Source organism: Marmota monax, unplaced genomic scaffold (genome assembly GCF_021218885.2).
Source record: "Marmota monax isolate L192 unplaced genomic scaffold, Marmota_monax_Labrador192_F-V1.1 WCK01_AAM20220418_F8-fsc00056, whole genome shotgun sequence".
NCBI classification, from domain to species: Eukaryota; Metazoa; Chordata; class Mammalia; order Rodentia; family Sciuridae; genus Marmota; species Marmota monax.
Window position 1 is genome coordinate 8,409,935 of NW_026695212.1, and position 22,615 is coordinate 8,432,549.

At 36.2% G+C, this 22,615-nt stretch overlaps 1 protein-coding gene across 5 annotated transcripts; it reads left to right on the top strand.

Annotated features, from left to right (window-relative positions):
* The first annotated feature begins 352 nt into the window (after positions 1-352).
* On the top strand, positions 353-22,159 carry Tmem19 (transmembrane protein 19). Of its 5 annotated transcripts, none has more exons than XM_046430672.1 (8): positions 353-572; positions 988-1,110; positions 3,866-3,979; positions 13,913-14,050; positions 14,457-14,711; positions 16,243-16,452; positions 18,508-18,701; positions 21,441-22,159. In XM_046430672.1, exons 1-7 carry the CDS (start codon positions 368-370, stop codon positions 18,669-18,671), a joined length of 1,209 nt encoding a protein of 402 aa, XP_046286628.1. In that variant the 5' UTR covers positions 353-367; the 3' UTR covers positions 18,672-18,701; positions 21,441-22,159. The 5 variants fall into 5 exon arrangements, with proteins under 5 accessions (XP_046286628.1, XP_046286629.1, XP_046286626.1 ...); XM_046430673.2 differs by having other exon boundaries at positions 435-572; positions 960-1,110; XM_046430670.2 differs by lacking the exon at positions 353-572 and adding an exon at positions 610-625 and having other exon boundaries at positions 960-1,110.
* The last annotated feature ends 456 nt before the right edge of the window (positions 22,160-22,615 follow it).

The window sequence follows — 22,615 nt, forward strand, 5'->3', positions numbered from 1 at the left end:
ATCCAACGTGCAATCATTCTGCTTCCCGAAAGTCTGGGATTACAGGCTGTGTCAACCACTCCCACCTAAACTGTGTGTTTTAAATGATTTCCTAAACCACAAAATTCCGTTTCTACAACATAACATATTCTCCTCCCCCCAAATAGTCATAACGTTATTTGGCATGCCCTCACAGAATATAAGAATATTATGCTTGAAATGCATTTACTGATTCTAAAATCAGTTACATCTCGCTTTTCCATTACTGCGCTGCTTGCAGTTTCACTTTACCCGGTCTAGGACGTCACCAAACCTAAGGGCTTAGGAACACCGCAGAGCAAACGCGTCGGGCCAGGTTTCCAGCACCTCCCCGACGCTTCCCCTTTAAATGCTCAAGTGGGCGAAGCGCTACGTGACGGACTACAGCGCATGCGCACAGACGCAAGCCGCAAGGGGGAAAAGAGCCGTGAAGCACGAGCTGGGTCCAGGGCTGTCGGCCCTGGCAAGCTGGACTGGGACCTGGGCCAGCGCAGGCAGCTGTCGGGACGTGTCAGCGTTCGGCCGCCTGGGGCTCGGCTCCCCGACTCGCCCAGGTTCGGGTGCCTCATTTTGCCTGTTTGCAACTGAGGACCTGCTCTGGTCGAAGGCACGCGGGGAGGCTGCGACGGGCGGTGGGCGGAGCTCTCCAGATCTGACTGCCTATTGGCTGCCTTGCTTTCCCTTCCGCCTTTCCCGTGGAGTCCCAGCGCAGTCCAAGTGTGTGGAGACCCAGCCCTAGAGGGTGCACCCCTGCTTATAACAGTGAGCCTTCTCGCCCAGACGAGTTCGAGCTCTCCATCAGCACATTTCTGGAAGGAGTTTGAGTTTATATTTCTTTTTGTGTTGGTGGAAGATGTTGGAATCTATATTTGCCTCTAAATGAGTGTTTTGGAGGCAACTTAAATGACTTTCTCTTAGAAACGTTCTGTTTTCTCCCTCAGGTGTTCATATCCTTATTTTCCATGACAGATCTTGATGACACTGTATGCAAAAGATACATGAAGATGATTACAAACATAGTAATATTGAGCCTGATCATATGCATTTCCTTAGCTTTCTGGATTATGTCAATGACTGCTAGCACCTATTATGGTAAGTAGGAATGTTCTAAATTGTTTTTCTGTAGTTGGTGGAATTTGAGACTGTACCTTTATAAAATCCAAAACTGACGTCGTGAGTAAGCTACGCTGTTAGCATGGACCAGACATGTTTGTCTCTTTTCACAATATCAGAATTTTTTTTTTAATATTTATTTATTTATTTTTTTTTTTTATTTTTCGGCGGACACAACATCTTTGTATGTGGTGCTGAGGATCGAACCCGGGCCGCACGCATGCCAGGCGAGCGCGCTACCGCTTGAGCCACATCCCCAGCCCACAATATCAGAATTTATTGAATAACAAATTCACAAGCTATGTAACTTTTATCAGTGTTAATTCACCAAAAATAGTTATGGTTTACTTGGTGTCATAACTGAGACAATCACAAATTCTTTTATTCCATTCCAATATTTATTAATATCTGTAACACTTTATGCAAAGATAGATAATTTTTAGGAATGGTTAACAGTGATCCAGGGGTTTCTGGAGGCTGCACTCAGTGCAAAGCAGAGAGCAGATTCAAGCGAAAAAGAGTCATGTAGGTGGTCAGATAAAATTATAAACCTACCAAAGAATTTATTCAGGGGAAGGAGCTGTCAAGGCTGGGTACTTATTCTAGGCAATTTCAAATGGGCTGTGTCAAGGAGGGAGATCAAATTGAGCTGAAGCCTTGGAGACAGGAATTTGGTTACCTCTCAACCTCTTGATGTGTTGAGATGATGTGGTGAGGGGCTCAGTGTGTCCCATGCCTCTAGGTTCTCTTCCTTTTTGTGTGTTTCGTATAAAGGTGTGGCATCTAGTGAAACTTGATAACTCACAGGCATGCCTGGTTTCTGTGATGTGGGTTTGAAACACCTGTGCACCATGTGCTGATTTAAATTAATAAGTTCACTAGTGGTCATTTTTAATTAGCACAATTAATGTATTGTGTCAGTTTGCACATTGTTTTGTGCATCTGAGGGTTATTCGTCACTATGTTCGGTATGTACAATATCTGTGGTTATCTATTTACCCAGACGAATTACCGAATCTTTCGCCTAAGCACTTGTACTCAAAATGGAGCAGCTAATGGCAAACTGCTGCTTCATAAAATGGAGTAACTCAGGGCTAGGCACTGCAGGTCTATACAGCATGAAGCAACTCAGAGCAGAACATACCTGCTCTCCACACACATCCTCTGAATGGTTGTGAATGTTTGTGTGTCTTACCTTTGATAGCCTGAATTTAGTTTACTAACCTGATAATATAAACAGTTCCATGAACATTTTAAAAATTTTAGTAAATGCTCTTTATGGTAATACTCTTTATACCTAACTCAAAATGTCTTTATATTTCATATAATTATTTTGTCCACTTTGGTGAAAAATAAGCACCATAAAACATTTGTGAAGCAATTTCAGTGATATTTTAATTTTGATAAGAATATTTGTAATACAATTGATCAATTTTATGTATTATGTAGTAAAAATTAAAGGCAGTATAATCTTTACATTTGGAAATTTAAAGGATTTGAAGAATTTGTCTGCTGTTTGATAACTTCAAAAGAACTCTAGGATTGAAGGTATCGCTCAATCTTAGAATGTTCGCCTAGTAAGCAAAAGCCCTGGGTTTGATCCCCAGCACTGCCAAAAAAAAAAAAAGAAGGTCTCCATTTAAAGCCTGAAGCCACTTTGTATAAATATTAGGTACTTTGGATTCAGATCCTGCTTTAGAGCATAAGCTTGCCTGTATACAAAGTTCCTTGATACCTCTATAAAAACAGCAGTGGTCAGTTCATAACAAAGGAAAAAGTGGTAAGGAGAATGAGAAAGTGAACTCATGTATAGTTGAACTCATGTATGGTTATGTGATTATGATTGCTCTTTCAGAACTTAGTCCTTGTGCAAAAAGACATATAAATAATCAGGTGTTTGTTGTACAGAGCTTTTGGGACTAATTATTGATAATGATGCATAGTAGGGGAGAGGGTTTGAGGGAAAGGAGATGAGAAGAAACTTCTTGTGTAACTAAATAGAAAGAACTAGAATGTCTGAAGTGTCCCCCTAGGCCCAAGTGCCTGATGCAAATGAAGGAAGCTGTGCAGATTTTTGCATATTAGACATGGATCAATAGTTTTCACATCCAGAAATAGGATTTTTCCTATTTTGTGTTGTTAACTTGACCTTCTTTGTCTTTTATTTTCCCATTTTTTATAAAAAGATGGACACAAGCAGTTATTCATGTTTTTCTTTACCATAAAGAAATCATTCAGTTTTAGTACCAATGGTGAAAATTTTAAAGGGAAAGGTTGTGGCCCCTCTAAAGGAGGTGGCCTTTCTTCTTCAGTTGTTCTGCCATGTTGGTCAGTTTCTCTTTTAAACAGACGTTAAGAATAGGAATTTTTATATGAAATTTCCTCATCTTTAAATATTAACTCAATTATTTGAAAATACTATGCTAGCTAAAATATCCATGAACTAAACAAAATATCTGTGAGCTGGATGTAACCTTTAGAAAAATGTTTGAGATACTCTTCATCATAAATAGCTATAAAAAGTTCTGAAAACTTTGTAATAGTGACTATTCCCCCGGAAGACTACCCCTCTGAAAATACATAAGTCTCAGCATAAATGTTCTACTTTGATGACTTATCTCAGTTCCTCTACTTAGGACAGTATTTGATCCAGAATGCTATTATCAAAGCTGATTCACAAAACTAAACTATGCAGACTTCACATGACTCATGCTGTATATTTATAACTTTTCAGGTAACTTACGGCCTATTTCTCCCTGGCGTTGGCTATTTTCAGTTGTTGTTCCTGTTTTGATTGTCTCTAATGGCTTTAAAAAGAAAAGCCTAGATTACAGTGGAGCTTTGGGAGGTATGTATTTATTTACAATGCTTAAAGTAACTATATAATAAGTATTTGTTTATATAATATAAACTTGTGTTTTTTAAATTCTGAATATAAGACTATGAATTTTAATGTTACATATTTTAGACAATAATAAATTATGCATTGCTCAACATTCCTATTCTGTCAGAATTCAGGAACAAACATACTTTTAGTGTAACATACAAATTTAACTTCATAATTGACATAAAGTAGATTAATTAGGATAGAATTACAAGGACCTTGACTATTATGCTCCTTTTGTTAGATTAGTTGGTCTTTTGACACTCTTCATAGATGTAAATGGAGGATTTAGAAAGAATAACTATTGAAAATTGCTTGAGTAATTTCAAGCAGATCAGTTCAAACCTGGTGTTCTTCGTAGTCTAGATTAATTTTTCAGAACTGAGTTGTGACAGGCTGATTGTTTGTTTGTTTGTTTATTTATTCATTCTATTACTAGGGTTTGAACTTGGGCCCTCTACCACTGAATTACCTCCCTAGTCCTTTTTATTTTTATTTTGAGGCAGGGCCTCACTGGCCTTGAACTTATAATCCTCCTGCCTCAGCCTCCTGAGTAGCTAGGATTATAGATGTGAGTCACCATGTGGAACTCATTTGTTATTCTTTTAGCAAATACTTACCACTTACTACTGTGTACTGCTGTTCTTAGAAACTGGGGGTATAGCTATGAACAAGGACAAAGTTTCACTTCTCCTAGAATTTTTATTCTTTAGGAGCAATAGATAATAAGTAAATCTGTAAAACTTTTCAAATGATGAATTTTATGAAAAAAATAAAATATAGCAAAGTATATATGGTGGAAGATCTAAAACATTCTTCTGTAGAGAGGAGAGCATCAGATGTTTTTCTCATAAGGAGGTAATTTGGTGCTGAAACCCAGAGAAGCCAACAATGAGAAAGTCTAAGAGAAGCATATTCTGGGCTGAATAACAAGCTAGGCCTGACATCTACAGGACTGGCTTATTTAAGAATGAGAAGAAGGCTCATTTGACTAGGAATAGTAAGAAAAAGAAAAGTAATGAGAGATAACATTGAAAAAGTAGGCAAAGACCAGGTTATATTGGAGCTGGTAGACCACAGAAAGGCTTTTATTCTAAAGTAGGTGGAATCTCTCTGCTTCAAATCAGAGGAGTGGCATGATCTGATTTGACAAGATAACTTTAGTATCCTTCCATTGTTGAAAGAACCAAGCCTTGAAGGTTACCCCTAAATATTTCCTATGGGATGCTATTACTATAGGATGAGGATTATGTAGAACTGGCAGATCTTGAAGTCATTTACTAAGCCAACCTTTAAAATACTATTAATCTTTAGCCTCTGTTGCCCTGTAAGTACATTCTTCCCCCTCCATATTTATGTACAGAAGGCATTCCTCGTAAAGTTTTATAAACTAGACTAAACTTTCATGGAAGCAAGATAATGTGATGGTAAAAGAACAAGCACTAGAATCAGGCAGAATTAATCTGAATGGTAGTGATGGCTTCAGGAGAGTCTCATGTTATTATCTCTCTCTGTCTCTGTTTTCAATATCTAATAGAAAAGTATATATCATGCAGTCCATGGAGCTTAAACTTGAGGTCATCTCACTTGCAATGGTACCTTCCAAGGCCTTTGGGGAGAGCCCTACCAGTGTGCTCTTATGGTCCTATGGTTTTGTAAATTTTGCATAAGTAAAAGGTATTTTTTACTCTTTTTTTCTTCAAGAGGTCCTCTAAGTTTTAAAAGTATAGCGCCCCACAAGGCCTAAATCTATCCCTGATTTTATTCTTAGGGTCGTAGGATTAAGTGAAACAATTACCATAAAGTTTTTTGTTCACTGGACACATGAGCCAACATGTATTGTAAGGTAGGCAGATTTCTTCAGAATTATGCTAATTCCCTTTCTTCAGAATTGAGAAATATTGCTAAAATTCTGTTTATTTCCACTCTCCACCCCATGGGATAGTTGAGAATTAAAGTTAGCTAGACACACTGGTATTTTTTATATAAATTGTGTCATAATATAATCAACGAGTATTAGGAATGGCTATGTATTATTTATTTAACAAATGCTTATGTCACACTTAAGCATGTTCTGGGCATTCCTCTTAGCACTTTGGCAATATTAATTCATTGTAACAAATAATTTGAAAAAGCTCTGTTTGAGTATAAAAACATAGAATTATGTTTTACCAAAAAATGTTCTCTCTCAGCCAGGCATGGTTGCACACACCTGTAATCCCAGTAGCTCAGGAAGCTGAGGCAGGAGGATCACAAATTCAAAGCCAGCCTCAGCAACAGCAAGGCATTAAGCAACTCAGTGAAACCCTGTCTCTAAATAAAATACAAAATAGGGCTGGGGATGTGGCTCAGTGGTTGAGTGTCCCTGAGTTCAATCCCCGGTACCCCCACCCCAAAAAAAAAAAAATTCTTAGGTATCCTTGCCTTGATACTAATAAGAAGGGTCAAGTTTTTTTCAGTTTTCGGTGGACACAACATGTTTATTTTATTTTTATGTGGTGCTGAGGTTCAAACCCAGTGCCCCGTGCATGCCAGGCAAGCGCATTACCGCTTGAGCCACATCCCCAGCCCCCAAATTCTTGAAGTTCTGTCTTTGACTTCCATACTATGTATTGTCCTGGTTTCCTTCTCTTACTTTTCTCCTCTCCTTTGTCTCTTTCCTACTACCATATCTTCTCTTTTAGCCCTTGGGCCTCTACTCCTCTCCTACCTACCTTGATTCTGAATTAAAAGATATATATTTGAAAACTAATTCTGACACCTGTACTTGATGTGAATTTTGGCAAGTCATCTAACTCCTAAGATCCTTACTTTCTTTATCTCTTATGAAATAGGTCACGCCTTTGGCGAGACTCAAAGAAGATAATGTGTGAGACAGCATGCCTTTATAATCTATAAAACATATAAACATTGAGTGTTAATGATTATCTGTTTTCAACAATGTTTTTTATGTGGATGACTATTAATTTAGCATTACCACAAACATTAGTTTCTTTCTCCTTATCTCTACTCATTCCCCCAACTTCTCTCCTACCTCATTGTATATACTTGTGGGGGCATACCAGGGATTGAACTCAGGGTCATTCAGCCACTGAGCCACATCCCCAGCCCTATTTTGTATTTTATTTAGAAACAGGGTCTCACTGAGTTGCTTAGTGCCTCACTTTTGCTGAGGCTGGCTTTGAACTCGCAATCCTCCTGCCTCAGTCTCCCAAGCCGCTGAGTATATATACTTATTATATACTTCTTCTTATTAGTGTAGAGAGAGATTCAGAGTTCTAGAGGGAAAACAAGGAAAGTTTCAGAAAACTGAAATTAATTCTCCTAGAGGAAGAGTAAATGAAGTATTCCAGTTGGGAAGATTATGTGGTTTGAGGCTTCGTAGGATTTAATGAGTTATTCACATTGAATAGGATTCAAATCTGATAAAGTCATTACTTTGCTGCCAGCACTATTAGATGGAAATTGTCAAATAAGATGGAGGGAAAAATGTTTTTAACTTCTTTTTCAGTAGTAACTGATGTTTGAAAAGTCAGGTAGCAAAAATATAATATGTATGTTTCTAAAACTTATCTTGGTATTATAATAAGCAACTTGATCTGCTTGAGATCAAAGGACACCTACTGACTGGATTATAAACTCCTTGAAGACCAAGAATGTGTCTTAAGCCTCTGTGTCCTATGTTTCTTTGACTAGTGCTAGACACAAAATAGGTGCTTAGAAAAATAGATATACATTGACTTAAAAACTTTTTCCCTTTTTCCGAATCCTTTTATTCTATGACATGTTCTGTTTAGGACTTTCCTTGCCTTAAGGGTAAAAAAATGTAATGTTTATTCAAAGTATATTAGAAAGGTTTGGGATGTATTTCAGTGGTAGAGTGTTTGCCTGTCATGCATGAGGTTCTAGGTTCAATTTCCAGCAAAAAAAATGTCAACTCGGGACTGGCATTGTAGCTCAGTGGTAGAGTGCTCACCTAGCAAGCATGAGGCACCATCGTCAGCACAACATAAAGATGAAATAGATATTGTGTCCACCTACAACTAAAAAATACAGATTAAAAAAAAGTCAGTGTATATCATAGTAGTTGGTAATACTTTCCTGAAGAAGTGATGGTATTCATCTGTAGCATTGAGTTTACCATGAGAAGTTATGCATGATGTAAAATGCTTAGCCTGACACCTGACAGATATGTGTTTTCTTAATAACAGATATTATTGTTTTCCCTCCACTACTACTCTTCAGTTTTAAGGAATGTTTGCTAAACTTTGCTGTGTCATGCTTTTAGCTTTTGGTGTGCTTAGAATTAATAAATGGGAGTTACAGAACTTTCTTGAAGATCTAAGTACTTAGAGTCAGTCATTCATGATACAGGTACACGTACCTTAGTATTGATAGGATGGGAAAGGGATGAGGCACTGCTTAATTCAGACACTGAGGTGAAGGCCCTGGTCTCCTGGAGAGAGAGGATGAAATGAAGGGGGTGAGTGGAAAAGTACTCGTGAGCTACAAAGCCCTGGGCACTGGGCAGGCAATTTACTCCAAGGGAAGTGTTGTCTGCTTGTTGTTGACATGGTTCTGACAGATTACTGGAAGCTTTTCTTTGAACATGTAAACACGGACAGTTTATTATTAGGCTTTTGGCATGGCGAGTTTCAGTTTCATTTGCCAAGAAATTAGGCTTAATGGTTTACCATTTTTCATTAATTTTCAACAAATATTTAGTGATGGTTCCATGTATGCCAGTCACTATTCTGAGCACTTAGAATTTTAACAGTGAATAATATGGATTAAAATCTTACTATCATATGACTTACATTTCTCTTGAGGGAAGTCAGTAAATGATAGGTTTGATTCTATCTGATCCCCTCAGGAGGAGTTGCTATAAGCATAAGGAAAGTGCACAGCAAAGGTGAGGTGTTACTGGTAAAGGCCCATGGTGATACTCTGTGTTGTCTCACAAGGGTGTGTTACCTGTTTTTAGTCACTATAGTTCATGTCTGGTGTTCAGTCTCTCTTAAGTAGAAACCTCACAACATTAGGTTCCTAGATTTGATATAACTAAGAAAACTAGGTAGGTGCTGCTCATTGTCATAAGAGATTGCTATATGAGCCAGAATGCCACTTTATTAATCTCATAGAATGTCGAACTACCAGGCAAACTGGAATATAAAAATCACTGTTCAGGCAAAAATCACTTTCTTGTAGGCAAACCATGTGAGAAGTCAGATTATAATTAGAAGGTTGCTTTGGTGAGTGCGAAGTCTGGGAAACAGTAATGCAAGTCCACAGGTCAAGGGCCCTTTCCCTTGGGCAGGGTTCAATAAGTCTGCTAACCTGTCTCTTTTGGCCTTCACTTTCCACATTCAGGGTTAACTAGCCATCTTTTTATCCCCACAGTTTTACTCTAGACAGATTATGTATTAAACAATAGAATTCATTTTATTAAATTCCTGCAAAATTACAGTCCTGCCTTTCTCATTTTTGCTTCCCAGAGATTACTCAGATTACCTTGATTGCAATTTGGGATGTTGCATAACTTCCACTATCAGACACATGTAAACAGTGTTGTTCCCCTCCCTCCCAGATGGCATCTGTTGGGTACAGAAGTTACCTGTTTTAAGCTCAAAAAGACAGCAGCAATAATCTTAATTTTTCAAATTCTTTATAGCACCCTATTGTTGTATATATGAATCTCTTATTAATGAGAATTAGAGATTCCTGGGGTAGAGTGGGCAGGTGGCCTAGACATGAACAAAAGATAGCAGCTACTCATCTAAAAATTCAGATATAGCTAGGAGTGGCCAAAAATCCAAGATATTTTAATGCTACATGAATGAAATCGTTCCTTCAAAGAGTGTCTTAAATTTATTTCTTAAATCTAAACCTGACATCATCATGAACATGAGTCACTTCATGTAGTATTTTAGGATGATCAAAGTAAAAGGGATATGAATACCTTTTGTAGCATTGTTATAATGCACATAAATTATTTTAGAGCCATTCCACTTTGGAATTGTTTAAAGATAGACGAACAGATTCTTGACAGTGACTATTTATAAAGGGGAGAGGGAAAACACTTTGTCTTTTGCTTATACTTCATATGTTTTGGCTTTCCATTCAAATAGCCATGTATTACTCTTGTAATGTTTTAAAAATCAGTGGAGGAAAATTAAAGGTTGAATACAATGACACAGTATTTATCATTATCACTGTTGAGCCACTGGAACTATAGTTGCTGTTATTAACACTGACATTAGCCATAATTTATTGAGGGCTTCCTACATCCTAGGTAGAATAATAAGCATATTCCAAAAATTACCTCTTAACAGTTCACAGCAAGCCATTGAGTTAGGAAATATTCTCATTCCACCAATGTGAAGTTGAGGCTTGAGGAGGTTGGGACCCTTTTCCTAGTCACACAGAGGCAGGTGGAGCAGCCAAAGCCTCAACTCTAAACTGTTCAGTTCCAGAGATGAAGCTATTTATTATTGCTTTATACCAAGTTACCCTGTTTCTTTAACTCACAATTAAAATACACTAACCTTAAATAAAATGCCAGTAATTAAGCATCTCTGGCTAAATCAATTAATAACTACCTGATTATAGTACCTTAACCTTGAGCTGAGCAGTGGTAAAATGGGTTATAATGGGAATAACAACCAGGTCTCCTATTATATTATTTAATAGAATATTATTTATTTAGTACTTATTTAGTAAATGAATAGATTTATTAAATGAATGTTAATATTAAATTATTTAATATCTATTGTATTTTTATTTAATTGGATATTATTTAATAATAAAATTTTCAGTTACTAACTGAATATATTTATCTTGAGAATTACAGAGAACAGAAATTGTCAGCCATAGAGTAAGCAGGGTTAGAACATTTTGTAGTAAAAAATAAAATTGACAAAATATGGGGCCAGGAGTTGGGTATAGCTTAGTGGTAGAGCATATGTTTAACATGCTGGAGGCCCTGGGTTCCATCCCCATCAGGGGTGGGGGAAGGAGGAGAAAGGAGTGGGGAATAGAACGCTACACTTTGGGTAAAAAAAGAAGGGAAAATTTAAAGGCATGCATATATAAGCTTATCTTTATAAAAAGAAACACAAGAATAGTTAATGATATATAAACAAACACAGGAAGGAAAATAATACACTTGGTTACATAGAAGGAGACTCATGGGTCCTGAAGGAAGTAATATTTCTCTAATGATACCTTTTCTGTAAGTTCAACTTTTGGATACATATTAATATTTTACATATTTAAGAAACAAAATTGTATCAGTAAGGATGGGAGGTGGGAAAAATCTAAAATTGGAAATAGACTGAAACAAACCCAATTGCATTTCAAATAAATAATTACACTGAAAGGAAAAAAAAAGAGTATGATACAATATTTAACTATGTAAACTATGTATCCTCAGTCTTGGATTGAAGAGAAGAAAAAATTGAAAACAAGTAGGCTATTTATAGTAAACATTTTTGTTTTCGTTTGGGTGGTGCAATTCTGAGACAATTGTAAATCAATGTAGGATTGAGGTAATGAGTGAATTTGTCATTGTTGTTGGAATCAAGGCTCCTTATTAAGGACAAAAAAATCAGAGCAAGGAATAGGGGAAGGCAAGAGAGAATCTATAGGGATAGATTAGAATTGGTGTGATCTTGTCATCTCTAAAATATGTATGTATGTGTATATATACTTATGTATGTAGTTGTCTGTATATTTATATGTGCATGTGCATTCACTTGCCCTCTTCACATATGACAAAAATACCCCAGTAACCATGAGAGTACATTGAGAGCCTAGATCTTGGTTTCAATACCTACTAAAATTAATCAACTTCTCAGAGAAATGGCTGCCTCCAGAGATGGGGCAAGTTAGGTTTGGGATGAGCCTAAAATATCTTTTTATATTGGGGGGGGGAGGGGGAGGATGGGGTCATGTCAAAAGAGCCTAGCAGCCAGCTTAAAGGGACTCCTGCTGGACAAATCTGGGACACTTGGAGCACCAAGAGTAAGTACAATAATGTGCTATGATATTTTTTATTTGAATAAGGCAACTACATTCTCAAAAGTGACAATGTCATTAAAGAAAAAAAGTGTTTTATAAAAATGATCCACAGTAAAAGAGACTACATCCATCTGTTAGCACATTTTTTTTTTTTTTTAAATACCAGGGATTGAACCCAAGGATGCTAACCACTGAACCACATCCCCAACCCTTTATGTGTGTGTGTGTGGGGGGGTGTATTTTGTTTGTTTGTTTTGAGACAGCATCTTACTGAGTTGCTAAGTCTGCTTAAGATCCTCCTGCCTCAGCCTCCTTAGCTACTGGGATTACAGGTTTGTGCCACTGGGCCCAGCTATTAGCATACTCTTCAAATGGAAAGTGGTATTCATTGGGTTAAGATGTTCTCAGGGCAGTCACATCCCCATATGACTTCCTGGGGTCACCTTGATTGAATTTGGTGTATCCTTAAGATTCACATACTTGTCTCTTTTACGTTTTTGTCATCTTTATAGATGGCTAATTTCACTCATTATATTTTGACTCATTTTTATAGGGTTAACTAACCATTATAATAAATATGAAGGTACTTTACTCCCTCTACCACCAAATTTTATTCACAAGAATAATTTCAAATTTTGTAATAAAAGGCCTTTAAGGCTAACCCATTCCAGAATATGTTTACTCTTCCCTATGGAATTACCTAGAGAGAGGCTTTATAACCGTTTTCCTGTATAACCCACAGCAAGTACTAGGAATTGAACCCAGGAGCATGCTACCACTGAGCTCCATCCCCAGTTCTTTTTTATTTTTTATTTTGACATAGGGCCCCACTAAGCTGTTGAAGCTAGTCTTGAACTTGTGATCCCCCTGCCTTACTCTCCCACATCACTGAGAGATTACAATCTTTTCTTTGCTTTATCCCCTCCTCCTGTGTCATGAAGTATAAGTTTCCTTCTTTGTTTTCCTGGCTGAACTACAGATTGTATAAGACTTCCTTGCAATCAGTCACCCTTTGAAAAATGAATAAATGCAGTCTTTCTTCTTTGTTTACCTCCACAAAATCTAGAGACAGCTGTGCATAGTGACACACACCTGTAATCCCAGCGATTTAGGAGGCTGAGACAGGAAGATTGCAAGTTTGAAACCCTGTTTCAAAATAAAATAAAAATGGCTGGGGATATAGCTCAGCATCCCTGGGTTCAGCACTGAAGTGGGGGAAAATATCTAAAGAGACAGAAAAGTCTAAAAGTATAAAATAACATTCACAGAACATATTCCATTTTTAGTTGCATGTAACATTTTATGGATTTACATAGGACAGTTTAGCTAAGAAAAACTCCCCTCACCATAGTTTATGAGATTCAGCAAGAGAACATATGAAAGTTTTTTTTAGAAAAGTATAAAAAGATTAACTTTGACTTTCCTCTGTAAACTAGGGGGAAAAAAATCCAGGCTATAGGGGAAAATCGTAAAAGAAACTTGGAAAACCGTAATCTTTACAACCTCAGAGAGGGCCATAGTAATTTGAAAATTCTCTATATTAGCCTTCTATTCAAACTGTGTATTTGAGTGTATGTGTGTAATATGTATTGTTTAATAATAAAATCACTGCCATTTATTCTGTTTTACAATTTGATTATAAAACAGTTGTCTCAAATAATAAAACATTGTTTGAAAGGAGATCAAAATATGGCAAAAAAAATTTTATCAGTGAATTAAAATGACATTCAGTTTACTGTTTGGTAATAGTTTAGTAAATTGCAAATGTATTAGAAGTGTACATTCATGTTGTAATATGAAAATTACTGAAAAACACCAATGTTTTTCAGCACTAATATATGGATTAAGTATAATTCTGTGTCTATATGTTTCTTTCAGGGCTAGTGGTTGGATTTATCCTAACGATTGCAAATTTCAGCTTTTTTACCTCTTTGCTGATGTTTTTCCTTTCTTCTTCAAAACTCACAAAATGGAAAGGAGAAGCAAAGAAGCGTTTAGACTCAGAATATAAGGAAGGTAAAATTAATTACATTCAACATTACTCAAAATGGTAAACTGTTTTATCCTAACATAAGCTTTTTTTTAATGCAATTTAATAACATAAGCTTTTAATCAGAACATATTTAGACTGTCAGCAGATCATTTTTGAGAGTTACTTTAGTAGCTTTATTTATCATTTACTTTACTGCAATAGGAAATAACAGCAACATTTTGGAAGCTCTAGAGTCTATCGTTAATTATTTTAGATTATTAATACCAGCATAAAATGAGGGTGAATGGGCCATACTACTTTTAAAACTTTAAAAAAAAAATTAGTCTTTTTTATTTTTCTACACTTTAAGATAAAGTTCTTATAACTGCATGCATTTCCTTTTGAGAAGAAAACATTTCTTATGTTTTTTATCTACTTCTTTGTTTCCAGGAGGGCAGAGGAATTGGATCCAGGTGTTCTGTAATGGAGCTGTGCCTACTGAGCTGGCCCTACTGTACATGATAGAAAATGGCCCCGGGGAAATACCAATCGATTTTTCTAAGCAGTACACTGCTTCCTGGATGTGTTTATCTCTCTTGGCTGCACTGGCCTGCTCTGCTGGAGACACCTGGGCTTCAGAAGTTGGCACAGTACTGAGTAAAAGCCCACCAAGGCTAATAACAACCTGGGAGAAAGTTCCAGTGGGTGAGTCTTGATTTGAGTTTCAAAACAAAAACAAAAACACCCCTGTTAATGTATTTAAGTGCCTTTTAAGAATTTTATTTGGTTTTCTTAATCGGAAAATTGCTATAGGATATTAAATTACTGATATTAACTAATATTTGATGGAAACATTAACAAGACCTGGATATACAGTACAAGAATATAGAAACCAACCCACAGACTTAATCAGTGGGAAAGGAAAATATAAGGAATAGAGTTTTTCTTGAGATCCTATTATGTAATAAGTGCTTTTAACATAGTCTTTCAAATCTATTGTTTCGACCAACAGTGGATTAAAAATATCTAAAGAAAAAAATTTTGTCTATCCTGAACACTTAGATTTTTTTCTTACAATTATTCCTAAATAATACAGTATAATAATATTTAAACAGCATTTGTGTAGTGTTAGTATTTATTATAAGTAATCTAGAGAACATTTAAATTATGTGGAAGGTGGGATGTGCATAGGTTATGTGCAGGTACTACACCATTTTATGTGAGGGACTTGAGCATTCGAGGATTTTGGTATAACCAATCCCGTGTGGATAGTAAAGGATTTATATAGGTATATCTCTGTCCCCTATTACCATTAGCAACTGCTTCTACATCCTTTTTAAAATCTTCTCTCTTCTTTCCTTTCTTTTCCACCTTCTTCTCATCTTCGTTTTTTATTCCTCTTCTTCATTATCATCATTCTTACAATAGCTAACATTTTGAAGACCTACTATGCTCAAAGCACTATCCTGGCTGCGTTACATAGAATATCACTTAGTACTCATAATAATCATATGAATTTGTTCTTGTATTGTTTTCATCGTTAAAAAAAAAAAAAAGGAAACTAAGGCACAGAGAAATAGCATTCTAGCTCCACTGAACCATTCTGGTTCACTGCTAGAATGTTGGAAAGTTACTGAAGAAAAAGGACTATTTTCTAAATAGGCTATAGTCTAGAGATTGCATTAAAGAGAACTCTTTCTAACAAGTACCACATGATCTCACTTATATTTGTAATCCAAAATAGTAGACTGTATAGAAGTTGAGTTTATAATGGTGATTACCAGAGGCTAGGGAGAATAGGGGAGAGAGAGTGAGGGGAAAAGTTTAATTACTGGGGACTAAGTTATACAGGAGCAAGAACTTCTGCTGTTTTATTGCATAGTAGGGTAACTAGAGTTAACAGTAATGTATTGTGTATGTTTAGAAAGTTATAAGAAAGGATTTTCAATTTTTTACCCTTAAACATTATAAGATGGTAAATTTTTGAGGAGATATCTATACCCTGATGTGAACACTGCACAATATATGCATGTATCAGAATATTACATGGTATACCATAAATATATACAATTTTATGATTCACTTAAATTTTTTTAATTAAAAAGAGAACTCTTTCAAGTTAATGTTAATTACATAGCTACTATAATGTTACAAAGCTATGTAATTAACTTTACGTAGTTTTGTTTGACTATGTACTGATTATTAACCAGATGATTTTATTTATGTTCCTTCTTAGGAACTAATGGAGGTGTTACAATGGTGGGACTTGCCTCAAGTCTTCTTGGTGGTACCTTTGTGGGCATTGCATACTTCCTCACACAGTTGGTTTTTGTGAGTGATTTAGACATTTCTGCTCCACAGTGGCCCATTATTGCATTTGGAGGTCTAGCCGGATTGCTAGGATCAATTGTGGACTCATATTTAGGGGCAACAATGCAATTTACTGGTAAGACCATTACATTATTATTGTAATTTATTGGTTTTTCAAAGAAATGGGGGAAAATATGGAATTTTTATTTTAAAGATGTAAAAAGGAAAAGAAACCCAAAGATACAGGATTGTTGAAGGACCAGAAATGACAGGGAAGAATCTCTTCCACAGTTTTTTTGTTTTTTTTTTTTTAATTCTTTTGTGTTAAATTCATTGAAAAAGAATGAGTTCTGCAGAGCAGTGATTAGAAGGGAAGATACATTAGTGCAAGGAATAGACACTTTTGATTATGAGCCATCTAATCCCAGGAAAGTAGGACATTTAGGATCAGCTCATTTTAATGCACCTCCTTCCATTTGTTTTCTTCAAGTCCATTTGATAGATAGTTACTATACTAATATGACTACATACACATTACCTACTTTCCTACTGTGATATCATGCTTGCTGTCTTCACCATTGAGTTTTGGAGTAGTTTGTTTTATTTGAGGTAGTATTTAACTGGATATCCCAGGCTAGTCTCAACTCCTGGGCTCAAGTGATGCCCCTGCCTCAGCCTCCCAAGGAGCTAGGGCTACAGTTGCATGCCACCATTGAGTTTTAAGTCCCACTCAAGGTAAATGGTAGAATCAGTTTTCCTCAAAATTCTGTGTCTTGCTTCTGGTGCTGTCTGGCCCTTTCATTCTACAGATATTTCCTGTTAGGTGTGTATTTCCTGCACATGCTCACCAACTATATTTTCTCCTTTGATTGACATCATGAAGAGACCGAAGGCTAGAGAAGGTTTCCTGAGTTCAGTCCATCCCATGCTCTTCAAACCCAAGATAATCTACTTATCCTTTTACTCCCCTCTCCACTTGTCAGAATGTTTGTTCTCTCAGTTTTACTAATTTCATTCAGATGCTTAGGAAGAAGCAATCTGGTTTTAATTTATACTAAAGAGACAGAGACTCTATCTACACAAATAGTACATGTGGGTTTTTTTGTTTTGTTTTGTTTTTTTAAGAAGCCTAGGTTTTATTTGAAATGGGTTCTAGCAGGGAAAACTTCTTACACTGAGTGAGTTGAAAAATAAAATGTGAGCAGTGGAAGAGGTTAGTTTATTCCCTAAATCTTTGTGTGCTTCTGTTTTAGTCTATACTGCTATGAAAAATGCCTTATATGGGTAATTTGCAAAGAGAACAATAAAGTAATTTACTTGTCATAGTTTCAGAGGCTGGGAAGTTCAAGAACAAGACACTATTCTCTTTCTGCTTCCAAGATGATACTTGTTCCTGCATCCTTCCATGGTGAAAGGCAGACAGGCAAAAGAACAAGGCAGCTCTCAGGAGCCTCTTGTATAAGGGCATTAATCCCATTCTTGAGAATGAATTCCTCATGACTTGATCCCTTCCCCAAAGGCCCCAACTCTTTTTTTTTTTTTTTTAAAGAAGAAGATTTTTTTGAGAGAGAGAGAGAGAATTTTTTAATATTTATTTTTTAGTATTTGGCCGACACAACATCTTTGTTTGTATGTGGTGCTGAGGATCGAACCCGGGCCGCACGCATGCCAGGCGAGCGCGCTACCGCTTGAGCCACATCTCCAGCCCCCCCAACTCTTAATTCTATCTCATTGGGTCTTAGATTCCAACATGAATCTTGGAGGGAGACAAACATTCAAACCATAGCATTCTTTTTTCATCACCATGCTAGGCCATGTGTGTCCAGTGCTGAGGCTATACATTTACCCCTATTCTGAGGAGCCTCACAGGTTGGCTTTGATGGGAAACTACTGGGAAGGCAGGCCTAGCCTGCCAGTTTCGGGCCACCTGTCCTTTTATTGTTCTCCATTCTAATTCCGAAGGAACTCCAGAGGTATTGAGAGAATATTATTGAGATGTGCTGAAACTTACCTATTCAAAGAGGCCTTTTGTAATCAAAGGTTCCATGTATCTCACCATTTAAATTATTCACTAAGGTCATTGTACAAATCACTGAGAGTTTTTCAAAGGTGGTCTCTTTTGGAGAAAAAGCCAATTTTCTTTTTTTAATCTAGTATTTGAATCTTCTTATTTGCTTCTTTTCTATTCCAGGTTTGGATGAAAGCACTGGCATGGTAGTCAACAACCCTACAAATAATGCAAAGCACATAGCAGGGAAACCCATTCTTGATAACAATGCAGTGAATCTATTTTCTTCTGTTCTTATTGCCCTCTTGCTCCCAACAGCTGCTTGGGGGTTTTGGCCCAGAGAGTGAACTTTATTTCATTTCCATTGGTTGAAACTGGTGAGTTCAAATAAATTTGCAGTTCTAAGTTTTATCCTAACAATAATTGTAATGTTAAAGTGAAAATGTGAACTATTTCCATATTCTATTATGATGGAATTCCACGGTTTCATCAACTCACTTTAAAAGCTAGTATCTTTCTAGAAAAAGAGAAGATTGCATAGAACTTATGCATATTTTCCTTCTGCTGAATGTAGCTTCTTGATCAGGGGAGCTACATTTTCTCTACATATTTCTATATATCGAACTGAAAGATCTACGTAGTCAATGGAAATTTTATTTTGCTTTGTTTAAACCAGTGTCAGGATTGAGAGTGATGACATTTTAAAATGGTTCCCAATTGTAATAGAAAAATGTCACTGTACAAATTACCCCAATGTTATATTCATTTTTAATGGCTTAAGCTATTTTGTGTGGAAACCTCAGCATACTATCCTAACCTTCTCTCATTACCTTGCCAGTCACAAGTAATTATGAAAAGTGCAAAGATTGGTCCTAGTGAATTATGTGACATTATTCTCTCACTCCAGGTTAATAATAAAAGAGGTAAATTTATTTTTCATATGACAATTAGAAAGTGTGAAAATAATTTCTAACTAAAATCAAAGAAAATTATCTAAAAAAGTGCACCTTATTATATATTTCAGTTGTGCACTGAAATAAACTATATTGAATTCAATTTTTTTCTCTTTTCACATTTTTTCCTTGGTGTATTATGGTTGTACATAATGATGAGATTTGTTACATATTCCTATATGCATACAATATAACAGTAAAATTTGGCCAGTATCACTTTCCAGTACTTCCTCTCTCCCTTTCTGCCTTCACCCCGACCCAAGACACTAGTTTTTATTGTTGTTGTTTTATTAGATCATTATAGTTATACACAGTAGTTGGATTCATCCTGACCAATTATGCATAGAGTTTGATTTCAGGTCTCAATCCTTCCTCTCCTCCCCCATTCTCCTTCCTCTACCCTGTTAGACTTCCTTTCACTTACCTATTTTTTTAATTGGTTCTTTTTACTTATACAAAAGGGTGATTTTTTAATGCATTTTCTAGCTTTCTTTTATAAATGACTGGAAAAATACTTGGATTTCCTATTACGTACCTTCTAATTTGTGCCCTCCTTTACACTGTAGCTTTAAAATTTTCAAATTTGTTCTTCACTGTGACCTACCATGTACTAGAAGTTTTAACAAGGAACAGAGTACTTTACCAAATATATCTTAAGATGTTTCTCCTGTCATTTCTGTACCATTCTTCCCTTTCCCCTTAAAGAAGTTGGGAAAGGACTCCATGAGTAAGCCAGCTGAGAGTGGAGACAGCTTAGAATTCTTCATTGGTGACCCAACTATAGTGATGATTTGGAACTGACTGGTTTAGGAAGGAAAACAAAATAGTTTACATCCTTAATTCTTAAGTCATTCAATCAACTCAGTGGATCACAACATTGGTTTTGAAATTAGGTATACTTTGGAAGCACCTGGGCAATTTAAAAAAAAATTTTTTTAGTACCAGAGTTCAATACTCAGGGGCACTACACCCCAGTCTTTTTTTTTTTTTTTTTTTTTGAGACAGGGTCTTGCTAAGTTGCTGAGACTGGCCTCTAACTTGCAGTCTTCTTGCCTCAATTTCCGGGGATTATAGGTATGTGCCATCGCATCTGGCCTGCGTGTTTTTAAAAATCAAAACTTGTGTCTAAGCTCCATGCCCCCAAATTCTGACTTAGCTGATATAGGATATAGCCTGGGAATTGAAATTTTATAAAGCTTTAGGTGCACATGAGATTCATGTAGAGATTTTTTTTTTTTAACTCTGTTACTGAGGCCCTTTTTTAAACCAAGTAAATCAGAATGTCTTAAAATGATGTCCTTGCTCTCGCTTTATGTAGCCTACTCCGCATTGGGTATTTTTACAAAACCCTCTGGTAGATTTTAATATCTAGCCAGGTTGAGAACCCCAGAATTAAGAATATCTGTATTTAAAGGAAGCATCAAAAGAATGGAATGTCTTGTTTTTAGGGAGTCAACAATCAGCAGAGCACTAGGGTTGATAGCTTCTGGTAATCGTGCACTGTCTTGCAGCTGCATCTCTTGTCATTGCTGTCGGTTTTTCATGCAGCCCATGTGTTATTTGAACGTGCCTTTCCTCTTTTCCTAGAAATTCATCCTCATGACATACTAAGGGACAAAAGTACTTACTGGGACCAGCTTTAGGTTTGGTACAATCACCATGTCATTAACAGTGTGGAGAGAGATTACTATACAATCCTTTGTTTGAAAACTTAGGGTTAGTTGTGTTTTGGGATCAAAATTTTTCAGAATTTAAAAAACTAATAGGATCTACATAGAATATTTCACTCAAAGCTACTAAAAAAGTCCAGGGTAGAAACCCATTATCAAATGCACTCCTACTTTTGTGGTGAGTTATGAATAGCCCTACTGAAGGTGATGACTAAAGAATGTAAAGAGCCTCAGGTTAAGTCATGTCAGGTTTTGTCACCAAACTTGTGAAGAAACAATCCATAGTTCTTGGATATGAAAACTACAGATAAAGAATTGAGGTTCTGTCCTTTTTTCTTTTTTTAATCCTACATATATGTTCTGTAACATCTTTTGTTAATTGGATATTTAATTCAACTACTCTTCTTGGGTAGGTGGGCAGTTATATTAAAAACACTTTCATGGAGAGAGCTCCATGTAACAATATAATAAAATATTATGTGCTTCTGCCTAGGTGGCTTAAAGGTGATTATTTATTATTATACTATAACATAATAGAGGACTACAAAGTGTATGTGGCCCAAGGCAGCTTTTGAAGAAGACTTCAAGAAGAGACATCACATGGGACTACCAGGAAAGCACAGACTTGTCACAGAAGTTCATTCCATCTTTAGTATTTTTCCCTTCTTGAGTTGTCTATGCTTTATATCTCTTTCTTGTTTCTAGCTGCTGTAAATATAGAATACTGGCTGCAGAAATTCTAACTCCACCTCAATTAGAAAAAAGAATTATTAAAGAGAAAAATTGTGAAATGAGATGTTTTAAACGTTGCACCTGATGTCCCCAGTACCACCACAATGAGAATGAACTGCAAGCCACCAAATCCCAGATGAATTGTATGCGCTTTAAAAGTGAAAACACAAGACTGAGAATATAGCTGTGGTAGAGCACTTGCTCAGCATGCGTGAAGTTCTGGGTTCGATCCCCTGTACTTCCAAAAAAAGAAGAAAACAATTATTCAGCTTAATTATTTAATCTCCTTATGGAGTATTTGTTGCTCTAACTCCCAGTAAGTCCTGAATATTTTTAAAATATATGAGTGTTTAATGTGTTTGTTGAATTAAGCTGTTAGACTCTAATCAGTGTTTCTCTTAAGAGTCTCTGAAAGTCAATAATTGGAAACATATTCCTGGAGGGAAATAAAAAACAAAAAAAACAGTTTGGCTAATTGAATTTCTGAGGACTGTGATGATTCCAACATTTCTCAATCATGTGAAACCGGTAATGGTTTTGAAACTAATGAGTCAGAAAATTATTGTAGGGGAAGTGAAAAAGTGGCAGAACAGGACTCCTGAAATTATTCTCCCTGCCAAGATTAAATGTCAGTTCTCTTTCATTTACCATAATCTCTCCCTTTAAAATTTATTTTATAAATGTGGCAAGTCTTCTTATATATTTAGATTTTTTCTTTTTTATTAATGTTTAATGTAGTAATAAAATGAATATGTGTGTGTGTTTTTGTTTTTGCTGTACTAGAGACTAAACCTAGGGCCTTGCACATGCTAGGCAAACACTCTACCATTGAGCCACATCCCCAGCCTTGAATCTGTTCTTTTTTAATCATTAAAGATAAAACTAAAATATTCTTTGCCCTTTAGTACCCCTTTAGTAATTTTGGCCCCTTTCTGT

Excerpts from the sequence above, each read along its gene's own strand:
- Tmem19 (XM_046430672.1), top strand. The coding sequence starts at position 368 with ATGCTCAAGTGGGCGAAGCGCTACGTGACGGACTACAGCGCATGCGCA. Across the intron at positions 3,980-13,912 it reads TTACAGTGGAGCTTTGGGAG|GGCTAGTGGTTGGATTTATC; the intron begins GTATGTATTTAT and ends TGTTTCTTTCAG. Across the intron at positions 16,453-18,507 it reads GGCAACAATGCAATTTACTG|GTTTGGATGAAAGCACTGGC; the intron begins GTAAGACCATTA and ends TTTCTATTCCAG.